The sequence below is a fragment of the Acinonyx jubatus genome, chromosome A1, assembly GCF_027475565.1.
Source record: "Acinonyx jubatus isolate Ajub_Pintada_27869175 chromosome A1, VMU_Ajub_asm_v1.0, whole genome shotgun sequence".
NCBI lineage: Eukaryota > Metazoa > Chordata > Mammalia > Carnivora > Felidae > Acinonyx > Acinonyx jubatus.
This window is the reverse complement of record NC_069380.1, coordinates 203,173,005-203,200,483: the sequence shown is the minus strand read 5'-3', so window position 1 is coordinate 203,200,483 and position 27,479 is coordinate 203,173,005. Positions and strand designations below refer to the sequence as shown.

General features: G+C 39.5%; 1 protein-coding gene across 8 annotated transcripts in view; it reads right to left on the bottom strand.

The window, feature by feature from the left end:
* The window catches only part of PLCXD3 (phosphatidylinositol specific phospholipase C X domain containing 3), a 228,505-nt gene that overhangs the window by 36,750 nt on the left and 164,276 nt on the right, over positions 1 to 27,479 (bottom strand). For 6 of the 8 annotated variants that reach the window (XM_053201107.1, XM_053201112.1, XM_053201100.1 and 3 more), the window contains one exon: positions 18,663 to 19,371. In XM_053201107.1, coding sequence (XP_053057082.1) covers positions 18,663 to 19,258 — 596 coding nt within the window. In that variant the 5' untranslated portion in view covers positions 19,259 to 19,371. Of the gene's footprint in view, positions 1 to 12,080; positions 13,054 to 13,766; positions 13,957 to 18,662; positions 19,372 to 27,479 lie in introns of those variants that run through there. The other 2 variants (XR_008289609.1, XM_027075961.2) reach the window with 2 other exon arrangements.

Genomic DNA, 27,479 nt, shown 5'->3' with positions numbered 1-27,479 from the left:
TAAGTGTTTGCAAAACCAGTCCATTTATCTTTACTACCCAATCACTTCTCTAAGAAAACTGAGCATCTTGATGTCCCTGAGAAATTTATTACAATGGTGGGTATTACTACCAAGAGTGACCCTGTGTTATTGAGAGAAAACTGGGCATGATAACTGGAGATTTTGGTCTAAATAAAAATCAGCAAGTGACTTTGGGGAAATCAGTTCAGGTGTGTGGATCTAAGATTACAGGCATCAGCAATTATTGAGATGCTGTTATTATTAACTGATTTGGGGGTCACTGCTTTTGATTGTTCTTTCATTAACACAAATATTAGACTTCATATTATTAGGGGTATCAACAATTCCCAAACCATGTGGATCTTTGGTTTTAAAAATAAAAATGGCTCCTCACCTTCATCCAGTTTGCAGAGTACCATGTCTGAACAAATCTTTCTGATATTAATATATTCTGAAACACATCAATATATTCTGAAACAACCCTTTCCAAAACCTCACAGGGAAGTGACTCCTAGAGATAGAAGGAATCTTTCTCCCTTCTCATCTCTTTGCTGATGTGGCTGCAGTGGGAAATGCTCACTAAGCTATACCATCTGGAGGGTGCGTGATGTTTTTGCAAGCCACGTGGAAAAACACAGAGGGGGGCATGGGGATGTGGAGAACTCACACAACCTAAGGGCCCACCATTCACTGCCAGAATTAGTTGCACAATTACCCCAGTCACAACAAATTGTCACCAAGGGTGACAGAGATCCTAGAAGAGTTGTAATGAATTATTTTCAGTTTTACTATAACAACCGTATTTGTGCAGACACGCTTGACCTCACCCTGAGATGGATATATGCTTACTTGCAACAGAACCTGCTGCATTGCTTGATGTATTTAAACAATGGAAATGTGATTAATGACAACAATATGTCTTTCTCAGCGCAGCTCCTTGTCAACATTATCTAGCTAGCCCAACCTGTTAGTAGATCCCTGAAGGATAGGTATTTAAGCTATTTGTTAATTGTAGCTAGTCTTTTCTTTACTCCTTGGTATAAACCAATACAGATGTCAGAAGAATACTACAGATTGAATTTTTGAAAATCATGTTATCAATTAAAAAATTGTTACCATAATAAGTTTAGGTGACTTCGGCCAATTATGAATTTGTTAGATATGAATTCATTTCTAAAAACATGCAAGGCTTGGTTTCTTTGGAATATGTAACTCAATTTTTCTTTCATTTTCTTCTATGATATCTGACCTCCAAAACTACTCAGAAAAGACTTAATAGCTATTATAAGTCATTTTAGGAAGTATAAAACTGAAAAGGTGGTGGTCCTTCTCTTCAAGGAGCTCATGGGATAGTCAATCAGTGGTTCTCAAACCAGACCCAACACCAAAATGACATTGAGATCCAGGGCCACTGCAGAATCTCCAAAGGAGCTTGAACACACGTAGATTGTAAAGTTCCACTGGTAACTCTGATGTACAGAATCACTGTAACAGATTTAAGCTTAGTTTTAAAATGATTATAAGAAAAATAATGAGCAACATAATAGAAATCAGTGTTAGAGAAAAACAAAACCCTAAGATACATGCTGCAAAATGGCCATGTAACATCTGACCCTTGGTGAGTAGAATTGTCATGTGTATCCACATCTATTGGAAAATCCAAATCATAATAATAAGCTCTATTACAGTAAAGTTCTATTTAAAGTAAATTTAATTAGCCTCAATAATAAAATCTCTTCATAGGAAATTGGGTTCTCGAAGAGAATTATTTACTTTTTTAATTTAGCAGAATGCCTTTGGGTGTCCTCATAAAACTGTTGTTAATAATAATAATGAAAGTCAACATTTATTTATTTCTTACTATGTCCTAGGCTCTAAGCTAAACACCTTGCATGATTATCATGCTATGCTCTTCAGTAGCATTATGAGACAGGTGTATTTTCACTTCTTTTTTCCAGAAGAGGAACTGAGGCTCAGTGTTTAAAGAACTTGCCTAAGATCACACATGGCAAGTTGGCAGAGTCAGGACAAGCGCAGCTCGGTGTCCAGAGTGAATTCTCTGAGCTGCTTAAACTATACAGAAAACACAAACAAGATACCCAATGGAATGAACTCATTCCCAGGATGGAGAAAAAATGAAGGAATAAAGAAATGAACGGATAGACTGCTGTGCCACTCTACGGGAAGCCACATCTGACAGCTCTTGCTAATCTCTAGCTCTATATTTCGCTACAGCTTTTTAAAATCTACAACATAAAAAAGTAATATAGTTAAAAGGGATATTTCACTTAATTGACTATTTTAATCTTGAACTATCACTATTTTAGTACACAGACCCTTGAATCACCAGGGCTCCTTACAGGTGAAAGTTTAAAACTGGAGCTGGAGGTAGCTGCTTTTTGGGCAAGCCACCAAATAGAACACCACACTTATTTTTCTGTTAGCATGTCAATCAGTACACTAGCCAAAGGAGAGAATCTGAACATTGGATTGCCTTTTCCTCTATCCCTAAAGCTTTGGGAATCTAAAATATTCTGGATAAGAATCAATGACATTCATTGGAAGCCATTTTCACATGTTGGGAAAAGCTACTCTTCTGACAGGACTTTTAAGTTGTTTGTTGTTTAAAATTTCTGAATTTGGAAGTAGATGGAAACATTTTCTTCCCTTTCATTTTATAGTTGTTAGTAAATATGATACTTTCTTATTACTGCTTTGGGTTATTTGTGAAAAAAATCATACAATTTCAGAACTTAATCAGAAACAACTTAGAATGTGGAGTGATGTGTGGGGGCTTAAAAAAGAAACACAGACTCTGAAATCAGGCAGACATATGTTTGTATCCAGCTCTGCCATGGATGCTGCGTAAGGCTGGGTGATTTGGTTTGCTTTGCTAAGCCTCCTTTTTTCCACATATAAAGTAGAAATGAAAATATCTGCATCATTCAATTGCTAGGAGGTCTAAAATGAGAACAGATATGTCTACTGTAGTTATTAAAAAATATAACTTCTCATTCCAATTTCTTTATGTTACAGTTGAAAATGTCGAGGTCAGAAATTGACACCCTGTAAATCATCTAAACTTGAACCTAGGTTTATGGACATCAGTCATATTTTTGTAGTAATGCATTGATTTGAATAACAAAAGATTATTGATTTAAGTTTTAAATATAAACGTTTACTTCACTCTCCACTGCTTGCCATTTTCCTAGGATACAGCAACTTCTGGTCAACCAAGGCTACATACAGCTCATTATAACCCTGCAGAGTCCGGGAAAAAGAAAGTCAGTATAATTCATTTGATTTACAGTCATTCTTTAATAATGAACTACCAGTAACAGGTCAGGTCTCTCAAGAGTTGGTATTCATGAACATCTAATTGGGAATTTCTTCCTGTTTTGGTACGAATTCAAATGGAACTAAAGGTTAGTGTTCAGATACCATATGATTAAATTTCCCCTACAAAACCTTGTAATTCATATGCCCTTGGAAATTGTCACTCTTACTACAGAATTAGAGTACTGATGCCCGAAGAGAGGACAAAGGCTAGTCAATGCCTTTACTTTACAAGATCAGGAAACCGAAGGCAGACGAAACTGACTTCCTCCAGCTTACATAATTCATTAGTAAATGGCAGTGCTGGGTTCAGAAACCAGTGAACATCTGCTTCTGGTTTATCTTAGCACTTACCACACTATGTTGAATTAAACTGCTCATGAATATGTCTTCCCACTAGAAAGTAACCACCTTGAGGACTAGGGACTGATCATATCTATTAGTCATTCTGAAGTGCAGGCACTTAGCACAGCCACATAATACAAATAATAATAAACATATTCAAAGACAGACATTATTTTCAAGAATCAAGAATATTTTCTCTTATACTACTCTATTCTATGAGGTATGATTCTAAGGTCGTGGGATGTTCTTTTTATAACACACTCCCCCAAAACTTACAAGCTGAAAGTGAGCTATCATTCAGAATTGTTACCTGTGGAGATGTTTGTTCACTTATCCCATCAATGGTAGGATGACTCAAAACCTTTTTATAACCCCTCTATTGAAATTGCCTTCAGAGTATGTTCATGAGGCACATATGAAAAATCAATCTCATTATTGTACCATTTGGATTTTGCCTCCAAACAGCATTTATCATCTCTGTTCACCCACCTTATTTATTAAACTTGGCTCCGAATGAGTTTAGGTTGTTTCAAAAACCCATTTTACCCTGAAAAGATAAAGATTTACCCCCACTGAAACTGGTCTTAAAATTGCTTCAGTATCACTTGGATGGATAAGTAAATTCCCAAGGTGACTACTCTGAAGGCAGCAGACACTGAAAATGTATAAATTTTGGCATATTCACTTAGACAAAAAAAACAAGCCATATAACTAAATATTTTATGTTTCCCTAATCCCTGAGCAGTTGGTATCATTTGTTTAACAAGTAAAGGAGTTGAGCTCCAGAAAAAGTAACTGTCATAGATCTGTGCAGTGGCTGCTCTCGGCCGGGGGTTTTCAACTAGAGGGAATTTTCACATGTATGCATGTACACACACACACACACACACACACACACACACACCAATGTCTGTAGACATTTTTGACTGTTCTGACTGGAGGTCAAGGTGCTACTGGAGTCATGTGGTAGAGGCTAGGGATGCTGCTGAATGTCATACAATGCACAGGACAGTCCCTCACAACAAAGAATTATCCTATCTAAAATGTCAATTGTGTTGAGGCCAAGAAATCCTGCCCTAGGCTGAGAATTCTGACTCCCAGTCTCTTTAGCATCCTTCAGTGGCGTCAGTATTAATATCCCCGTGTCCTCATGTCTCCATAAATACGTACATGCATTTTTCTTTGGTGATGAAAGAATAAATGTATCCCCTGCCGTTTGCCACTTGAAAATCTTTCTTTGCCTTAAGCTCCTTTACCAAAGGGTACTAAATTGTCACAGAGGTTGCCTGGAGATACATTTGGCATCTTAAAAGTCTAATTGGCAGGAAAATTAAAGCAACTTAAAATGTGTGCGCTCTTCTGAGAGATGTGCTATTCCCACCCTATGTTATTAGATCTCACAAGCAGCTGGGGCAAGAACAGCTGGGACTTCCTGCGCTACGTTTTGCCAAGTTGCTATAAAATTGTCCCTTTTCACTGCAAAACTGAGAAGGAAGAGAGGAAAAAATAGACCAACCATATTTGTCAAAAGTTGCTTCCCAGCTATCTTTCAGAAATCCCAAAGGTGGCTCCCTTGTCAAGTTAATTCAGTAAGTGAAGGAATGTACTTCATTGATATGTACTTCTGATAACAAAGGAAGTATCTTGGCATATACGGTGGGCAGGACAGAATGTCAAACCTAAAAGCATATTTTTCTACCTCAAAGTTAAAAAATAAGACATGAGTCACATAGTTGCCAAATTTTCTCAGGGGACTTGCTGAATTTTGTGGTCAAAAGAAAATCCTTTCGCATAATGGTTTTGTTTTCCTTTCTCTCATAAACAGCCATCACTAACACCAGTAAACACACAAAGTGTTGGGTCTTTGAAACCACCACAGAACTCAACTTGTTGGCCTAGTTTGAACCTTATTGTCTGGAAATGTTCCCAAAATCAAGCAGAATTTTCTACCTTAGAAAAGATGCTTTTACCACCGTCAATGGTCAATGATTAGAGAACCACAAAAGTAGACCACATCTGAGTAGAGAAAATAGACATACTTTTGATATTTCTGTACAACACATTGCAATGGTTGGAGGAAGGTAAAGGGCAGAGACGGTCAGTGTATTATTATCCTGAAATATTAGATAAGTCACTTTTGTCATCTTTCCTTCTTTTGAGCTCCTATGGCATATGAAATCTACAGGTCAAAATGTTAGTACTAGTTGCAAATTCTGTCATGTGCCATTCTCTAATTCTGTCTCCTATATAAATCTCAAGTTCTAAAAAGATTACCCTGTAACCCAAGGATCAGGAGGCAATATTTTATAAGACAGTACACCATGCCTCTCCTATCCCCACTCCAAGCCCACAGCATGGTCTTAACACATTCTTTTTGGTTGAGTGACTGGCTGATTCAAACGATAGATGGATTCTTGAGCTGGGACTCTAAGAGAAACTACTTTGGTCACTTTAAAAAGAGAAATTAAAATTCTCTACACCCATAGCATAAAAACATTCACCAAGTGGTTTATGCTATTTTCTTCTCCTCTCTACCCCACCATATCTAAGTTCTATCTGAATTTTTAGCAAGAGTTATAGAAAGACAAAAGCCTCAAAATATCACAAAGATAAGCCATGCAATGCTGGGATAGGGAAATAAAATTTCACAACTCAATTGCCAAAGAAATACCTCAAGAATCACTGTACTTGTATGCTCCAGAACAATCTTGAAACTAGGTGAGAGCACCACATCTGGTCTTTGAACACTTTCTGTACCTCCAATCAGAAGATATACTCTCACAGATGCTGAGAGGAAAGTAGATTTCTGTTTGTTTTCATTACTTCTCTCTTAACCTTTCAACACACACACACACACACACACACACACACACACACACACACACGCATATCACATTACATCACATTTTCAATCTCAAGCTGGCTACTTGGAGCAGAAAATTGTGGACCATTGAATACGCCTTTATTTGCACAGCCCATGTCTTGGAGACATTAAAACATCTGCCTCAATGTCCATGGTATTATGAAGTCTCTCAGTCCTTATCAGATACAAGAGTATTGGCCATATCCCGTTTGGGGGCTGCTTAGAACACAAGTGTAAAGTGTAAGCCCATAGTGGTAATGAGGTGTGCGTGTGTGTGTGTGTGTGTGTGTGTGTGTGCGCAAAGGTGTGAAATTCTCCTTCTGTCTATAAAACCAGGTAGAAATGCACGTGGCAGCCTGCTCTGCTTGTGAATGGCAATAAGGGTCAAATTCATTACACAAACGTTCAACTGCTAACCAGTAAATGTAAAACTAAGACAGGAATAAAACTAAGTTTCCAGGCTATTTTTTTCCATCATATGTCCCCCAAATCAACACAGGGTATCTGTTGACAGATTTGACTTAGACTGAACTATCTAACCTAGCTTCCCTACAATCTCTTCACTATAAGCTACTTCTTACAAGTATTTTATTTGGAGAAACAGGCCATCTAAATTAAACTCTTCAAAAATGAACCAAAACATCTGAAAAATGTACATTCATGAATAACCTGTTACTGTGTTGTTTATCCTCTTGACTGGTTCATTTTCAAACCATAGTTAAGTCATATTGGCAACAGCTTTTCTGCTTAGTATTCAGACAGGCAGCAGCTACGCGGTGAATTCGCTCAGTTTTATATTGGCCACATCTCCCATACATTTCCAAAGGGCAGCCTGTGCTGTTAGCATTCACTAATGAAATCACACATTACAGTCTCACTGCCACATACCGCTCCTTCAAGAAAGGATGTCACAGCTCCAGAAACAACTTGTAAGCTTCTTTTCTTTTAACAGCTGAGGCCACAGAGAAATAAGTGATGAGGGGGTGGGAGGAAGGAATATTCTAAAGCAAAAATGCAAGCTATACTTGCGATTTCTGAAAAAAATCAATTATGACAAGCAAGTTTCTATCTATCCTTGTCTAATTATTTTTAGTACTTTAAAATAAGTTAATGAGCGAGGCTACAATCCCAGACACACAGATCAAGAGCTGGAAGATCTGTGCTCTACACCATGAAGCCAAAGATTAGTGTCTGCAGCCGATGCATGTAGTGTTTGCTTCCGAAATGCCCCAAGGCCAGAGAGTCTGAGAAAATATCATATTTACAGCTTTTTAAATTGTTGTTATAATGAGAATATTACGGAAGAAAATATTTTATCAACTGAATGTGATAAATTAAAAGCTGAAATGTCATTGCCTAGAGTGGTGTTAGTTAACTCATTTGAGATTTCTGTAACAATTTTGTTAGGTGGGGTGCAGGTGGAGCAACTCCTCACCCTTTTATCCTTTCACAGAGAGGATTTAGCTCATACACCTCACTGAAATAAGTATTTATACCTGTTGGAGTCACCCTTGGGAATGCATAGATTAGTCACCCAAAGCTGAGTCTACCAAATGCACCCAACACAAATAAGCCTGCTAGTGCACCCATTCAAGCAAGCCCAGGCGGATATGCCTCCCCCTGCCATAAAGGGCAAGAAAACAATTCAGTTGTAAATGTGACAGTTGACTCTCCCCTTTGGCTTCTTTGTGCCTTCAACAAGTTGTGAAACTTTGGGAAGAAAGTTGGAGTAGTCACCAATCTCAAAGAATCAGCAATTCTCTTTATAAAATTCTGTGTTCTCACATTTTTTTCTCACCCTCAACTCCTTTGATATCTACCACCTGGGTTCCTTATATTTGCCACTCAGCCCCAACCCTTTCTCAATGAGATAGGCAGAAATAAGATTGCAGAGAAAGAATATCAAGATTGTCAGTATGGCTCAATGTGAAGAGTTTTCACTTTCAGTAGACGAACCTGGGCTGGGGTATCACCAATTCTTTGATTGGCTTCATTATCAAAATGGTCTGGGCTCCTACATAGATACAGCCTCACTTATTTCAGTGAGAAAAAGAACCACAAAGAAAAAGCACATGGAAAGCCTAATTCACACCAGAGGCTTTAAACCAAATGGAAGTGATATTTCTTCCCTGCATTGCACTGAAAAGGGAGAAAAGAAATTTAAAAGCCACCCCTGACATTTAGAAGCTGGCCTGACACGCACAACTAGGCCTATTATGTTCCTTTTGGACCCAAACAATCTCCCAGAATACCAACCTCAGACTAGGTTACTTGAGATCATGAGACAGTGGGATAAAAAAGGATACTTTAATTTTGTCTAAGCACAAAAACAAGATCGCCCACAAAGTAACCAAATATCTACCTCTCTAAACTAAAATAAATGACTGCACCTCCTTTGCCAATTATAGTTTATCCTTCTTCTGGCCATACAGATAGGAGTTATTCATGGAGAGCCTGGGTGGCTCAGTCAGGTAGTGAGATTGAGCCCTGCACTCTGCGCTGAGTGTGGATACTGCTTAGGATTCTCTCTCTCCCTCTCTCTCTGCCCCTCTTCTCTCTATCTCTCTCTCAAAACAAACAAACGTAAAAAAAAGAAGACTTGGGGTGCCTGGGTGGCTCAGTCGGTTGAGCATCAGATTCTTGATTTTTGGCTCAAGTCATGATCTCACGGTTTGTGGGATCGAGCCCCGTGATGGACTCTGCACTGACAGCTGGGAACCTGCTTGGGATTCTCTCTCTCCCTCTCTTTGCCCCTTCCCCTCTCGTGTGCTCACACGCTGTCTCAAAATAAATAAATTAACATTAAAAAATATTAAAAAAATAAATAAATAAGTAAAGGCTTATGGAGATACCCACTTATAGAATTATCCTTGCCTTTTCACACAATCCAATCTAGAGAGAACCTCTAATTCCTTGAACCTTTCCCCAAGTCACTCAACCTAAGCCCCAATTCTATAGGGCTTAAAATTCCCTTCCAACCCTCTCACTGGGATGTATCATGGTTCCCAATGGTGGGAGTTCTCTTTTGCTGCAACAAGGAAGGTCAGTATGTTCAACTATATATTTGTGTCTAGTGATTTGGCAATGCTTCCCCTTCCCCCAATTTTCAATAAGGTCTCTCCAGAGTGGAGCTGTTCCCTTTGGATGAGTGCTCAGTGGAATGGGCTTGTGCTTCCCTTCAGGAGCCCTGTGAGTACAGGGCAGAAAGGGAGCACCAGCCTGAAGGCTCTTCCTTGCGCCTCAGTATGTGGCCTGTGCTGTCCAGATCCGACCCATTTTACTTCTTGAAACAGACACCACTTACTGGCTCATCTACTGAAAATATGTGCTTTGGTTCATTTCAAATCCCAAACAAGCCTCCTTATTCCTCAGTTGCTGGCTGAAGTCTCCAAATTACTGTGCCACAATCTAATTGACTAAACATCCCTGCTGCCTGGGCCCTCCATCTTTATTCCCTCTGCCCACCATCAACCCACCTGCTCTCAGCTTTTTGTGAATGCCAGTTATATACTAGGCTACTTCCTTTTCAGATGTTAAATTCAATCTGCCAAGCAATTCCCCATAAGAAAATTTAGATCCAGAGATTAAAGTGGGTAAACCTCTATCCTACGCCATGCTTGTTAGACAAGTGTACGTATTTTCCCTCCCCCCTCTCACACACACCCTCTCTCCCCTACACACACACTCCCAAGTTTCCCACTCCTCCACACACACTCTCTCTCTCTCTGATACACACATGCACACACACACACACACACACACACACACACACACACACACACCAGGCACTGAATGGGCAACTGACTTCCCAACAGCTTGGCATTCTCTCTAGTCTTTGACTCTCCTGACACAGATAATGAAAGATGCCTGCCTGTATTCACCTGTCATTTAATCATACAACATCAGCAGAATAAAGGAGAAGGTGAGCTTTGATGTGCACTCCTGTTTTAAAAATTCTTGGGTCAAAAGCTGTTAAAACAGAGAGGGGTACAGGCAGCCCTCCCTCCTGCCACACCCCAGCAGGACCCAGGCAGAAATCATTCTTGTGTCACACGGCCTTATGGTCGGAAGTTGTTATAGAAACTTCTTTTTACTGTTTGAAATCAGGACTGGGGAGGCCACTGAGTTGCAAATGCTATAATGTTAATTGGTTTTGGTGGAAGACACAGAGTCTCAAAGTTACTAACGCTTCTTGCAAAGGAATGTGCTTTTGGGCCCAGGGGAAAAGAGTCTCTCCCCAAAGCCTTGCCCATGTTTCTGCAGCACAATAATCCTAGGATAGAGTTATGTGACATGGGAGAGAAGATGTATGACAGACAATAGTAAAGGACCAATTTTTTCTAGAAATCAGTGACGGGTAGCTCTACCTTAGTGACAGAACAAATCTAGCACGGTCTGTGGGTAGAGAAATCATGGCTTAAGGAAGAACTACCTGAATATGGGATTGGAAGGGGACTGATAAATTTTGGGGTTGACTCTCTCTTTCCAGGTTTCTTTTTTTTCTTTTTTTTTTTTTTGTGAATTGATTAACTTTTATTTTATTTATTTATTTATTTTCTTTTTTTAAATATGAAAGTTATTGTCAAATTGGTTTCCATACAACACCCAGTGCTCATCCCAACAGGTGCCCTCCTCAATACCCATCACCCACCCTCCCCTCCCTCCCACCTCCCATCAACCCTCAGATTGTTCTCAGTTTTTAAGAGTCTCTTATGTTTTGGCTCCCTCCCTCTCTAACCTTTTTTTTTCCCTTCCCCTCCCCCATGGTCTTCTGTTAAGTTTCTCAGGATCCACATAAGAGTGAAAACATATGGTATCTGTCTTTCTCTGTATGACTTATTTCACTTAGCATAACACTCTCCAGTTCCATCTACATTGCTACAGAAGGCCAGATTTCATTCATTCTCATTGCCATGTAGTATTCCATTGTGTATATAAACTACAATTTCTTTATCCATTCATCAGTTGATGGACATTTAAGCTCTTTCCATAATTTGGTTATTGTGGAAAGTGCTGCTATAAACATTGGGGTACAAGTGCCCCTATGCATCAGCACTCCTGTATCCCTTGGGTAAATTCCTGTAGTGCTATTGCTGGGTCATAGGGTAGATCTATTTTTAATTTTTTGAGGAACCTCCACACTGTTTTCCAGAGTGGCTGCACCAGTTTGCATTCCCACCAACAGTGCAAGAGGGTTCCTGTTTCTCCACATCCTCGCCAGTATCTATAGTCTCCTGATTTGTTCATTTTAGCCACTCTGACTGGTGTGAGGTGGTATCTGAGTGTGGTTTTGATTTGTATTTCCCTGATGAGGAGTGACATTGAGCATCTTTTCATGTGCCTGTTGGCCATCTGGACATCTTCTTTCCAGGTTTCTTGAAACCAAGTTCATCTGTGGCTGGGGTGGGGGTTGAGGTGCAGCTTGCCTACAGAGGGGAGCAGTGTTGCTCAAAGAAGGACTCACCTGGAGGCTGTTAGAAATTGAAAACTCTGAGCCACAGGCTCATGAATCAGAGCCTCTGGGAAAGCACACAGGAATTTGCATTTTCATGAACGCTTCTTACGCATGGCCCCATTTGTCTGGAGCTTCCATCTTATTTACAAGCCAGACTCCTCTTTCTAATGGTTCAAAAGACCTAGATTCTGAATTGATCCTAGCACTGGTCAAGCCCCACTTGAACAAATTATTTAGTTTTTCTGACCTTCAGTTTCTTAAATTGCATATCAAGAATAATACCTGTTGAACAAATGAGGCCTCCATAAGTATATGTTGAAGAAATTAAACCTTATGATGAAAGCATCTTACAAACAATGATTATTCTAATGCCGATCTTCCATGGTCTCCTTGACATTCTTTCTCTTTAGGCATGTGTCTCCTGAGGAGGCCACTTTCCCTTTTCCTGAAGAGACTAATCCATTATCAGCTGTCCCCCCAGTGCACTGACCTATTGGGGCATGGCAGGGGTGGCGGGGTGGGGGGTGGGATAGGGCAGAGCCAGAAAGTTGCTCTTCATGGAGATTGGTGCTTTCTCATGTCACCCTGAGCTGCCTTTGAACCATTCTGAGTCTCCACCCTTCGTGAGCTCCCTGAAGCTGCTAAGGTGATGGTGCCACAGGTGAACAACTTCCCAGAGTCCAGCCCCACACCTGCTGGGTCCAGGCAACAACAGAGTAAATCGGGCAGCAGAAATATTGTTTGAGGTATGGTTGTGAACTGGGGTATGTCCCCATAAGATGGAAATATTAGAGTTTATTGTGTTCACGAGGCAGAAAGAGAGCCCATGAAAGGTCAGCCCTGCACAAAATTGATGGCCCACCCCCAGGTCTGACGTCTGATCCTCTCTGGTCAAGGTTCCAGGGCACCTTGTTATGTTGCGCACGATGCAGATAGAGAGCCGGTTGACCCTTCCATGTTGGTCCCTGCAGTCTGATGGTCTCTGACTTTTCCTAGCCTTCTTGTCCATCCTCTGTCCTCATCCTTCCCTAAGGTGTAGAGGACAAAATTCTGCCTGCAAGCCAAAAGACCTGGATTTTAATCCCATATTTGCTGCCAGTTACTTCTGTTTCTTCGGACAATCGCTTAGCATACCTCTGGCCTCAATTTCCTTACTCAACGGAAACAGTCAAATGGGCAATCGAGGCACAAGGCAAGGAGGTGGAAACCAAGTCACCTTTAAATTTTCCCTTCTTTTCTGTTATTTAATAGTGGTGCTTCCATGAGAGTCCCCATGACAGCATTCTACCTCGGTTCACTTTTTTTTTTTTTAAGTTTATTTATTTATTTTGAGAGTGAGAGAGAGCATGGAGGAGGGCCAGAGAGAGCAAGGGAGAGGGAGAGAATTTCAAGCAGGCCCTGCACTGCCGGCGCAGAGTCGACATGGGGCTCGAACTCACGAACCCTGAGATCATGACCTGAGCTGAAACCAAAACATTTCAAATCTACTCTTCTCATTAGCTTTGCCTACCCCAAATGCAGCATACGTTTCCCTGCCAAACCCCTAGACCTGACTCTGCCCTCCAAGATGACAGATAACATATTATATGTACCCACTGCTAAGAAACGTGAATTTTACCTAGTTTGCAGGAGTAGGCATGGAACTTGGAGTCAAACAAATCCAAATAATAATCCTGGTTTTGCTAAACCAATATGAGAGTTTTGAGCAAGGTACTAGACATTTCTTATCCTCAGTTTTTCAACTCTAATGTATTTAATAATACTTACCTTGCAAGGCTGGAGGGAAGATTACATGGATAAATTCATGCAAAGCACTTAGTACAGTGCCTGGTACATAATGTGGGCTCAACCAATACAGGAGCCTTCATTTTCCCAGCTGGGTGACATTGGTGCTTATTCACAGTCAGCCAACAACCAATTACATGCTGAATATTTTACTTCATCCTCCAAACAATGACTGTGATGATGAGGGAAAATGGGCAGGGCAGTTAGCACAGTATTAAACAGATGTGGAACACTTAAAATAGATGATAATGATGATCATAATCATTATCACCACCATCATCGTCATCATCTAAATTACTGGCCTGTATAAACCTTGTCTCAATTAATTCAGCATCAATTTACTTGCAAAGACGTATTGCTCCTTAAATATTCCAACAGGTGGTCTAACTGATTTTTTTAAACTAACAAAACCTATAATTTAATAAACTTCCATGAATTAGAGAAGGACTTGACTCAAGTCGCACACCTTCTTTTTAAGAACGTGTGAATTCCGTGGGGGTGAGGTGCAAAAGCTGGTGTTTGAAAAATAAATTAAAAATAGGTCTTTAAGAAATAAAAATCTGTGTCTTTTGGCGTTACTAAAATGTGGAAAATGCATCTGCAATATTTGGAACCAGTGGCCAGATTGAAAGCTACCCTACCTGAGTTGAGTTGTCCTAAAAGCCACCTACACCTTCAAACACTGTTTTCTAAGTGCATGTGCTCACAGTTTTGTTAGTCCAAATATTAGATGCCATAAAACATTATAGAGAAACTAGTCACATGCAGGATCTTAGAACTGTAGGATTTTAGAACTGGAAAGTGTCTTGGAAATAATCTAGTTCAAACTCCAAACTTTGCAGGTGAAAATACCTAAGGTCCAGGAAGATCTTAAAATTGCCTAGCGGCTTCTTTGGTGGCAAAGGAGAGTCTCATTACATCTTTTGGTGTTAATGTAGGACTTTCTGAATGAGTACGTTTGTGCACAATAGCAAGAAGAAAATGGCAAAAAGTCTTCATGGGCTTTATCACTTGAGAAAAAAGAAGCACTATGTCTTTGGGAAGTCAAGTATTCTTTTGATGACTTTCAGAGGTAAGTAAATTAACTTTGCAAGGAACTATCTAAGGACTGACAATGAATGACCTTTTCCTATAAGCCTCACACAGAAGGCTGAAATATGTCAAATAAAAACAAAACCAGAGCTTTACATGAATACCATACGCAGCATACAGGCATTCCAATTTGTTTACAAGGAGGTCTTTCTAGTACTTCTGAGACAAACTCTGTTCATAATGGCCAGGTTCAGATATATTTGCAAATCATTTGCAAGTAATTTGCATAGTCCTAGAGAGGAAAAAAGTTGATTCTACCTACAGGGTCTGCATTTCTACTTTTTAAATTTTTCTTCCCCCTTTTCTTTTTTAAGTTTTTTTAATTTATTTTTTGAGAGAGAGAGAGAGAGAGAGAGAGCAAGTGGTGGGTGGGACAGAGAGAGAGAGTGGGAGAGAGAGAATCCCAACCAGGCACCTGTGCAGAGCCTGAGGCAGGATTTGGTCTTCGGAACATGAGATCCTGACCTGAGCTGAAATCAAGACTGGGGTGCTTAACCAACTGAGCCACCCAGGCACCCCTTTCTTCCACCTTTTTCAGTGACACAGCTTTACTATTCCAGATATGTAAGCCAGAGGCAAGTGAAAAGTTCTGAATTAGAGCAGATGACTGAGGACAGTTTTTCAAAATTAATTTTATGGGCTGTTAATAAGTGCTATCTGAGAAAATATTAAGTGTTTGCAAAACATTGTATTAGTTCAGTTTAAACAGAATTCTTCGTTAAAATGCTTGTTAGTGACTTTTACATGCTATAAAGATTGTGAATCTTTTGAGAGACTTAAGCAGATATCTAATTTTCAGCACTTTCCTAACTTATTTGATCTTTTTTCCACAAATCCTACTTTACTAATACTGTACTATAGCATAAGTAACCAAAGAGCAATTCAACTTATAACTTGCAAAGACCTAACTGCATGAAATCCTGTAAGAGAAAAAAATGAAAGTCATCTATACCTTGAGTGGATTTTTCTTCCTGACTTCCCAAAGGCTATTCCTTACACAGGTAAAAGCAGGGTATGGTTCTTGGCCAAATTCAAAGCAGGCATATTAGATGGGAAAGTCTTTTCCTAAATATAGAACGAGGCAACAGAAGGTAAAGAAAGAAAGGGAAGACTCCTTTCATGCCCAATATGTAAAATTTAGAGATGAAGCTTCCTTCATTAAAGACGTAGTGAGAATAAAGAATGTTGTAATTGGTTGATTCCCAGTCCCCTCCTGCCTTCCCTACCTCTAATGGGTCCTCAGGGACTTCTCAAAATCTGGGGCCTTTGTGGGGTGTAGTTAAGAACAACACATTCTTATGTGTATACACTAGAACTCTCTCATTTTTAAGGATGTAAGAGAAGTGGTAAGTTGTTATTTACCAAAACAATGAACTGTTGTAGAAGATGGTGCTATTAAACACAGTCTGATGGGACTAGCTGGGCCTTAGGGCCAGAAATGAGGAGAATAGTTTGGCATAATAATCTAGAGGAGAGTGTGGAATCTCCAAGACAATGTGTGCCTAGGGAAAGAAAAGAGATGAGAAAAAGAAAAGGAGAAGGAGGTGGAGGAGAGGGTTTAGCCATAAGACTTGAGCATGGGGTTAAAGTGATATAGACGTCATCTGGGGAAGATATCCTGGGCCAGAATATTTGTACTTATAGACAAGTCTAAAGTTCAATTTAAAATTAATTGTATTATTATAATTATAAAACCAAACCTGTTGTCTCAAATCCTCAGTAAAATCTAAAAACCATTGTAGAAATTGAGCAAGAAGCAAGTTTAAGGTTCTACAGGGTCATGGAAAATACACATGGGACAATCAACCCATAAAATGATATAAACCAGAAGAAGCAAGCATTCATATCATAGGAATGTAAGAAATCTAGACATTGGCAGAAATCCTAGGGAAGGCGTTATACTTGCATAGGGTATACAATGAAGAGCTGGGGATCACATTAAAATTTTAAAGAATAGGAGATCTCAGCTAATATCTGAATAACAGAAGGAAGTTACAATTCTGTATGGAGGAACGCCTCAACTCAAATAGCTTGTGGCTTTCACTGCCAAAAAATGCCAATAATTTGCCACTTGAATTGGTTTATATTCCTAATGATCAATTGGCCACATCCACCGGATGCTTTACTCATACTTTAAACTTATCATAACCTTGGCTGTAGCTTCCCCACCTCCTCCCTAAGTCTTTGTTTCCTGATTCTGTAAATGTCTGCATCACTCATTCCACTTCTCAAGAAGAAACTTTACCCCTAACTCTTTTCTCTTGTTCACACCACATATCTAAATAGTCAAATAATTCTAATTTTTGCTGTGGGATACCATCCCCTTCTGTGTTTTCTCATTTCCTCAGTTTAGCTTGCGTTACCTTGCTGAAATAGTTCCGAGCACCTCTTCACTGTCCACTCTCTCCAATCCTCTGCCTCCATGCTACACCAATTATCTATCTAGAATGCAGATCCGGTCAAGTCACTATGCCACTAAATACAATTTTCTAGCTCCCCGTTGTTCATAAGATGAAATTCTTTCTTTAGCCTGGCTAAAGGCTTTCTTACAAGTGTGTTCCTGCCCCACTGCAAGCTTCACCTCCTGCCATTCCCTACTCTACATGCTATGCTATGAGGCCATCCATACGATTTCATCTCCTAATCTTTTCTCCTTGTCTCCTTGTCTTTTCCTACAAAGACCTTGAGCAAAATATGTATGCTCTATCTCCTTACCATAATTCAAAATATCAAGTAAAGTTTAAGATAAGGTCTGGTAAGAATTGTAGTTTCTCTTCAGACAATATTTGCTTTGTTTGATACTTTAACTGAAAAGAATAAACAATATGTACAATTCTACATATTGTATCATACCGATGGGAAAGAGCTAGAGATCTTTGGTGATTGCTTAAATTATACTTCACAAGTAAGCACCACCCTAACATGTATGGCTGGGCTTGCCAAATGGAAACCCATGCTCTGGAGAGTGGCCCTTGCTTATGGTATAGCATAAAGGAATAGAATATGGTGTGAGAAGCATAGAATTTGAGTCTTGGTTTCCTCCTTCATTGTCCAATTGGCCTTACGCAAAACATTTCACTTCTCTAAACCTCACTTTTTATCTACTTCCTAGGATTATTGTGCAGATCAAATGGAATTAGGTATATAAAACAAGGCCACAAGAAATAGAGAAAAGGCTTTGTAATCTGTAAAGTTCTATATAAATGTGAAAAGGAGTGCTATGAAAATATAACTGGACATGGAGTCAAAATGCATGGTGCTATGCATTGATCTGTGTCCTAGAAAAAAATACATTGAAGTCTTAATCCCCTGTACTCATAACTGAGGCTTATCTGGAAATAAGGTGTTTGCAGACATAATTAAGATGATATAATTAGGGTGGACCCTAATCCAATATGACTGGTGTCCTTATAAGAAGAGAAGAGAAAGATACATGGGGAGAACACCATGTGAAGATGGAGGCAGAGATTGGAATGGTGTATCTATAAGCCAAGACATTGGCTTGTCAACCATCACCAGAAGTTAGTGGGGAGGCATGGAGAAGATTCTCCCTCAAAGCTATCAGATGGAGTTGACCTTGCTGAAACCTTGATGCCAGATGTCTAGCCTCTGCAACTGAGAGATCGTAAGTTTCTTCTGTTTTAAGGCACCCAGTTTGTGGTATGTTGTGTGGCAGCCCTAGGATATTAATACACATGAGTATAAATTTTAGCTCTGTCAGTTACTAGCTCTATGAATTTGGGTTAAATTCCTTAAGACTTTTTCTCGATACCTTAAGACACTTACCTTTCTGTGATCGTTTCTCTGAGGCCACTGGCCACTCCTTTGACCACAGTGCTAGCTTTGGGGGTCAGTACCACCTGAGATATAAAAAATGAGCCTTTCTTTCTTCTCTCCGTGATGGATGCCTGAAGAAACTGGATCAGTTTTTCCGGGTCTGTGGTGTTGGCCCAGGGTGCTGGCATCATCTGCCCAGGCCAGAGAAAGGGCACTTCCAGAGCCACTGGACTATGGTAGAAGACCAGCACTTGATAGTCTTTCTCCCACAGGTACTTTAGACTAACTTCCTGGGCAAAAATCGCTGGGCACATCTTGTTTCCATAGATGTCTTTCAGCATTTGGACCAGTTTTTCATGGTGATATTTCTGCATCCCATAAAAATGGTTGAAGTCCAAGAATACTACCTCCTTATGGTGATCTGTGAGGAATGCATTAATCTCCTCAAGGCCTTCATTGACTTTGGCACTGAACAAACCATGAGCAAAGTAGAGTTCATTGTCGGGGTCCCTGGGCTTGGTGGAAATTCGAAGATCAAAATAACGGATCCCAGCTCCTAGCTGACCAGTAAAGTTCATTGTTTGAGTGGCTAACCATTTCCGCATCAGCTTTTTGGCTACGGTTCCAAACACAGAGACAAAATTCTGGACGGTTTCTGGCTGTTCAGGCCCTACTGGAGAGGCTTCATCAATGTAGAAGCTGAAGGAATCATGAGATCCTAGAAGAATAACAAGGCATAATGTGGTTATAGTTCAGTCTTTTGCTCTCCCCAACTTCTTTCCCTCTTATAATGTCCATCTCTCTCCCTCAAATGAACCAAAGGAAATAATAAGTAATATTTTCCTCAGTTCAGTCTCATGTTTTAGGCAGTCCCTTTTTATAGCCTGTACAGTACACACAGCACTTCAACAGACCAAACTGATTATAAAATGACTTAAAAATTCCTTCTGATCAGTATTTTAAATACAAATGATCACCTTCTACTTCTGCCAACAAAGAATTTAATGTATTCATTAGGATTGACTTTCCATATAGGTGGCATAAGTGACCACTTATAAAGTGGAATTTATGGGGATTCACTGGTTTCCAAATACTTTGTCTATGATCTTGCCCTTTCCGTTCATTAGGAGTTGATTTTAATTGTTGAGAGCTTGTGTCAACGAATAAAGAAGCCCTTTTCACGGACAGATGATCAACATATGAATTGCTACCTCATACAGTCTGGAAGGCACAAGATGTCACAGGTTAGAGTCAGGGAGAAAGAAGCAACAGGACAGAACAATGTTGATAACATTTAACATCATTCCTTACTCTTCATTTGAGCAAAGGTGAACTTGGATGAGGCCAAGTACTTTTCTCATATTGAATAAGCAGATTTTCTTATAAGTTAACAAAACTGACAGCACTTAAAAAATTAACTAATAGACTATTTTCTTCATAAATATTTCCTCTCAACGGTGAAAGCTCTCTTTGGAGTCAGCTTCCAAATTTGGAAGAATTTCTTCCTAGGAAGAACAAGGGCAACCTTTAATTATCATGTAATTATTATGTATTTAACTATTATTAATCATTTAATGTATTATTTTATTATTATTTATTTAATTATTATTTATTACTAATTTAGTTTAATTATTATTATTTTTGTCTGTTACAAATATCAAAACTCCAGAAATGTAGCAATGAACATGTGCATGATTTGCCTGTAAGTACAGAGTGCCATTTAAAATATTGTTGGATCTAATCAAGAAAAATTATTTCGTTTTAATTTTTTTAATGTTTATTTATTTTTGAGAGGGAGAGAGAGCACGCACGTGTGCATGAGCGGGGGAGGGTGGAGAGAGGGAGACAGGATCCAAAGCTGCTCAGTGCCTACAGCATAGAGCCCAATGCGGGGCTCAAACTCACCAACCGTGAGGTCATGACCTGAGCCAAAGTTGGACTTTCAATGGACTGAGCCACACAGATGCCCCTTAATTTTATTTTTGAAAGCCTCCCGTAATTCTTGGGCATGACCTACTGAACAGGTAACATGAAATTAATATGTCCTGAATTTTTCACACGCGTCATTCCCCATCTGTTACTCAGGCTTCCTTCGACCTTGTTGCCCCATTTCTGATCTAGTTCTTTTGAAAATAAAAAAGACACACCTTGTTCTACTTCTTACACTCCTCCCACCCAACACACACACACACCCACACACACACATACACACACATACTCCCTTTATATTTATCATCCATCACCTCAGGGCCTTTGCCTGATAAGCTATTTGAAGCAATTGTTTTCGGTGATGCAATATTTATCTTTAATATTATCTTTAATATTTATCTATATTCCATATCTATGTCAATCTATATCTATATGTCCATGTGTACATCTATCTATGTCGAGCATTAAACAGCCCAGAGGAATAACAAGAGTATGAACTTCAGACACCTTGGTAAATTGTTAGAGAAAATATTTTGAAGAATACTTTAATGCCTTACAAATGATAACCTTTAAGATTTGGAACAGCTAACTCCTCAGAATTATTAGCTTTTTTTAAACAATGAAAGGTAACTGCAAAATACAGAAATGCCATGTTTAATTTAATCTGGAACTGTCTGATCTATTTATCTTCAGTACATGGGATAGGAAGAAAATGTTAGCACTTTCTAAATAAGCAAAACTGGCAGTCTGGATCTGTATTGGCAAATTTTAACAGGGATTGAAATTGCCGCATATCAACTTATTAGTTGCTGTTCAGCCAATTGCTATATAAATGAAAAGGCTAAACAACCTGTGCTGTGGCTCAGTATACAGACAGAACATGATTAAAGGAAGAAATAAAAAGGTGAGTTGAAGAAGAGCTATAATCAAATGATCTAGGATTAAAATAGGTATAAATGAAAAACTAAACTCTCAAAATAAGGGTTAATGTATAAAATTTGAAAAATTTTTAAAGTTAATTTCCAAGCATGTGAAAAGAAGGGAGATGGAAATAATTGGCTACTTCTGTAATATTGTGATAGACATATTTGGAAGCAAGCAGAAAGGGAATTTAAATATGACTAGATTTCTTTTTCCAGAAATGAGTGGTTCTTTGCTTTCAATATGACATTGGTTTCATTATTCTGTCATGTGGCTATCTGGCAAATTAGAAAAAAAAAAAGCCTAGAAAAAGTCACCAATTTTGAAAATCGTATAAAAGGACATTAGTCTCTAGATTAAATTATTTGTTGACATTTCAGGACAATATGTTAGGAGATCAAAATAAGGGAATGTTAGGAATAAAAATTAAAAACAGCTAACCGTCAGAGGAAGAAACCCCCACCATTTTTTGTCCTAAGCTAGGTGATTCTGAGGTCCATGTACAGCATTTGGTGCAGAGGCAAACATCACTTGGAGAGGAGAATTAAATCATCAATCAATAAAAAACACTGTCTTTGCATTGGGGGGAGAGAATACACAATCTAATGTTGGCCAAAAAAGGACTATCTTCATGGCTTTTGATTTCATTTGGAATAGTACTTCCTCCCCAATTTTAACATTTTCACTAACCTATTAAGTCTTCTATTTGTTTGAACTTAAAACAAAAATACAATGGTATTTTATGACCTTTCAGTAACAGAGGAAAAGTCTGGCTGAGCCCTCGTTCTTTAAAAACCAGAGAGCTCTGCCCACAAGCAAGACAGTGCTTTTTATTTCTTTGTTCTTGGCTACATCCACAACTTTTCTGCCTTATCTGCTCTAATATTTTGCTGCTACACTGGCTCAGTATTTCTGGGCTCCTCACCTCTTATCTTTTTCTTGTCTACAGCCCCAGACTCATACCTTGGACCTGATACTTAATGTTGCTCCCCTGATTCTAAACTTAGCCTCTGAATTTTGGGTCTGATTTGCATTCTCTAGTCAGAGAAGAGCTGGCCACTCCCATTATGAACCCACACCATCAAATTCATTTGCTCTGGCTCTGAAGAAATGAACTGATTAGAAGAGGTCTTTTTTTTTTCCCCCTTCATTTCTTTGAAACAATCACTTTTACTAGTTCCTCCTCAGTCTGCCACATCATCCCTTCATTTAGGCAGTAGGTATCCTTCTAAAATTGACCCCCCAAATCCCTGACCTCCTGGCATTCATCCTTACCCCCTGACCCCCCAGTATGGGCCTAATCTAGTGACTTGCTTCTGATGAATTAAATAACACAAATATGATGGGATACCACTTCTGAGATTAGGTTACAAAGACTGTGACTTCCATCATGTTACTTTCTCTCATGCTGACTTTGATGAAGCAAACTGTCACGTTGGAGAGGTCCATGTGATAAAGAACTGGGAATGGCCTCCAGCCAATAGCAAGCTAGGAAATAAGGCCTTGATTTGAACAGCCCTCAAGGATTTGAAATCTGTCAATAGCCACAGAGTATGATTGGAAGCACACCCTGCCCCGGAGGGATCTTGATTTGTAGCCTCGAGAGAGACCTGAAGCAGAGAATCCAGTTAAGCCTTGCCTGGATTCCTGACCCATACAAACTGTGTGTTGTTTTAAGTGATTAAGTTTTGGGATAATTTATTACATAGCAACAGTTAACAAATACAGGCTGTGACAACTCTTTTGGGTTAATGAGAGGATTTGAGGTCTAAAGACTCAACTGCCCAATATAAGAACTTGGAATTTTACTACACTTGTGGTAAGCATAGCATAATATATGGAGTTGAATTACTATGTTGTAACACCTGACACCCATGTAACATTGTGTGTCAACCATACTCAAAATAAATAGACAAATAAGTCAAAATTTTAATGAAAAAAAATTAATTAAAAATGTTCATGGGCAAGGTGCCTGGGTGGTTCAGTTGGTTAAGCATCCGACTTTGGCTCAGGTCATAATCTCATGGTTTACAAGTTTGAGCCTCGCACCCAGCTCTGTGCTGACAGCTCAGAGCCTGGAGCCTGCTTCAGATTCTGTGTCTCCCTCTCTCTCTGCTCCTTCCCCGCTTGCACTCTGTCTGTCTGTCTCTCTCTCAAAAATAAATAAATATTAAAAAAAAATTTTAATGTTCATGTGCAACTTTCTATGCATAAAAACTATAAGGTAAGAGGAAGAATGAAAGAAAATTGGCTTAAAAGGTCTTCTTGAATGCACAACTGGAGTTAAGTCATTCTGCATACTGTGGTGGATGATCTTAGATGTCATCTGGTCTAACCAACTAGCATGCATCACCCATTTTATTAACTCAACAATGTAAAGAACATGTATGATAATCTCATTTTATGGTCTCTGATAGCACTGGACTTAGCTGCTCATTCTATTGGGTGCTGTAGTAGGAAAAATTCTAGAATGGCCCCCCAAAACCTCCATCCTCTGAGTACAGATGCCCTGTGTAATCCTCTCCCCTTGAATGTGGTGAATATGACGGGATATCATTCTCGTGATTATGTTCCAGGATACGGAAAGGAAGTTTTTTCCCCCATTTGTAATTAAGGTCTCTAACTGGTTGGCTTTGAGCTAACCAAAGAGAGAGTATTCTAGGCAGGCCTGACCTAAGCAGGTAAGCCATAAAACGAGACAACAAGCAGCAACAGGTTTTCTCCTGTCAATTTTAAGTAAAATGCAATGTTGCAGAGAGGGCAACATGGCAGTTGAAGGGATTAATACCAAAGTGCTATGAAACTTTCTTTAATTTGAAAACATCTGAACAATCAGCAGCCACAAAAAGAAACATTTATCTAAACTTAAGCAGAGCTTCTGAAAATACAGCTGCCATTGACCTCTCTCCCAGGGACTTTCTTGACTGGGAAGACTGTGTAAATTCAGCTGGTCATTAGAATAAAAAAACCCAATATAACCTTCCATACCCTCTCACTGAAGCCCTACCTGCCTCCCTTTGACTAACTTTAATATACAAGACTTTCCTTTCCGGTTATTCAGTAAGTTACTCATCACTGAGTGATCCCACATGTACACTGTGGACACATAGATAAACCCTGTCTTCTCTCCTATTAATCTATCATCAATTACTTTACAGACTGCCAATCACAGGACCCAAACTGGGAGAGGAAAAGTTTTCCTCCCAACCCCTTACATAGTGGGCAGCCTCTAGGAGCTTGAGGACCACAGTCCCACAACTCAAGGAACTAGATTCTGCCAACAAGCAGCAAGCTTGCAAGAGGAGACTCGGCCTCAGGTGATGAGACTACAGCCTTGGCCAACACTTTGATTTGCAGTCTGGTCTTCAGATTAAAGTAAATCAGGTAACGAAAGCAGCACTAAAGTGGGGGTTGGGTGACTAGTTTCAAATTCAAGCTCAATCGCTAACTCACAAGTTAACACTGGAGGATCATCAGATTGTTTACCATTCTGGCTTTGGGTTTACCAGTTTGCTCAATTAAAACATTCTCCACACTTACTTCACAGGGTTCTTACAAAGAACAAATGAAACCAGGTTTGCAAAAGTCCCATAAAAGGACTATAAAACTTAAATTACTGTTGTTCTCTTGCGGTGGTATACCTAGTCACAAAACAGATTCACTTGTGACTTAAGAAACACTACCTAGGTGAATACACATTGGGATGGCAGTGCAAACTCACATGGGAGATGATTTAAATTGTAGGATTTAGGTTTGTAAATACTTTTTTGAAAACAAGATTCTTATCCGCCATTTGTCTAAGGTTTTAGCAAATATTGAACGATCAAATGTACCCCGTGTCTTGTGGCTTTGAACAGCAACTGAATAGTGACATCCTGCCATGTACTTACACTAAATAGTAACCTTCTTTCATTCAGTATCTTTCCAGTATTATCTATACAAGTTCTTTGGGATGAACTTCTATTGGTCTCTTGATTTGGCCACAGTTCCATTTCAAATTCTACAAAATCATGGGGTTAATAAACGTCAAAGAGAATGTATCAAGTCAATTTCATCTGTGAACCTTCAGAACAAAAGGCCCAGTAGGCTAAGTTTTGACATGCCCATGAGTGTACAATTCCAATATCTATAGCCTGACCTTAGAATTCAGGCTCTGACTCCATCAAAATGACAACTGCTCCTCTCCTTGCTCTGCAGAGCACTGAGCTTGCAAGTTTATGTATGGCATACCAGGCTTCCCTCTCCCTATTTTATTCCTGTTGTTTGGCACGGGGCTGAGGTTTTCAAGACTCCTGCTGTCTGGTAACAGGCTTCCTGCATATTTGATACCTTGATACCTTTTATGATAATAGGACCAACACCACAGGAATGGGGAAGCATATGTACCTTTTACCTGGGAACCAAAAGAGGACTGCTGGGTGAGGAACTGAAAGGGTAGATTTCGTTTCTGAGTCGTCATTCTAGGGTAGGGATGAGCAGGTGGCACAATCTCCACTTTCCATTGGAAGAGATGGTGTGAAGTTACCCTCTTGTCTTCCTTTTATGAAATTCTTAATCCTAGTCTTCTTTTATGACCCACAAGTATTCCCTTCTGTACAGCAAAGAATTATTTCCATTCATGGTGGTCTTCCTGTCTCCTGAATACACAGTCCCTCTGGTCTGCACCCACCCCTTCATCAACTAGTAATTGTTATTAGATGTTGTTACTAACACTCATCATGTTCATTAAATATTTTCTCCTTGTTTCTGACTCTCCGCCCACAAACCTTCCTTCCTATATACACATATACATGCACACACTATAAGCAGATTGCAAGCTTCCTAGAAAAAAAACAAAATCAAAAAACTCATGCCTTATGAGTCCACGTCCACTACTGCACCTGGTTTTATTAATATAAACCTATTTTAGGCCAATGGGTCCAAATAAAATTTATACAGGATATGCTGCAAAGGTGAAATAATTACTTCTAATAATCATTTGTTACAGATTAGGCAATTTTTCTTTACCACTTCCTCTCGAATTTCTCAGGAAATTAGTCTACACAGCCCGGTTCTCTTTCCCTGACTTTGGTTCCATCTTTCATCCACTGTAGTCAGACCGTCACTGTTGCAACTCATATCCATCCTCTGTGAAATATCACTGATGACCACTAAAGAAAACCCACGAGCCACTTCTGTGATCTCATTCCTAAGCCCTCACACAGAACGTGGCAGGCATTTAGCTCATGTCGTTGATTAAGCAAATGAATGAATCCTTCTCAGCCTTTCTGGAACATTTGATACTGCTATGCTCCCTCTTTGAAATATTTTCCTCCTTTGGCTTTTGGGACATAGCTCTTTACTAGTCTTTCTACACTCTCTGTGATTGCTGTTTCTCAGTCTCCTTCACGACCTCTTCTTGTTCTTCCAGCTCCTAAATGAGGGTGTTATTCAGAGCTCTATTCGAGACTTCAAGTGGCTCCATTCTTTTTCCTTGCTTGATCTCCTCTACCTCGTTGGCCTCATGCCTTTAACAGATGCACCGTGAATTAACACCATATAATCTGACCTGCATTCCAGACCCCCTGTCTGCCTACCAGGCAACGAAATTTCATCAGTCTGTGGGAACCTTACACTTAAAATGTCCCAGGTGAACTTTAGCATCTTCCTCTTCCAAAATCCTCCTTTTCATGTGCCACCTAACATACTTGATTACCTTATGATTCTTCTATCTCATTCTTGGCTTCATCTTCAATTCTCACCTGCCTCTCAAACCCCACATTCAATTGGTCTTAAAGTCCCATTGTATTGACCTTCAAATCCTCTCTCAGATATGCCCTCTTCTTTTCTGTTCCACTGCCAGGGGCCTGGTTTCCTGTTGGGACCACTGAAATCGCTTTCAGGTACTATTTCCTTCATCCCAGTTGCCACCATTCTACCCTTCTCAAAGGTTTTACCCTGTCTTGGCCTCTAGAATGGATTTAACCTTTGAGAGAA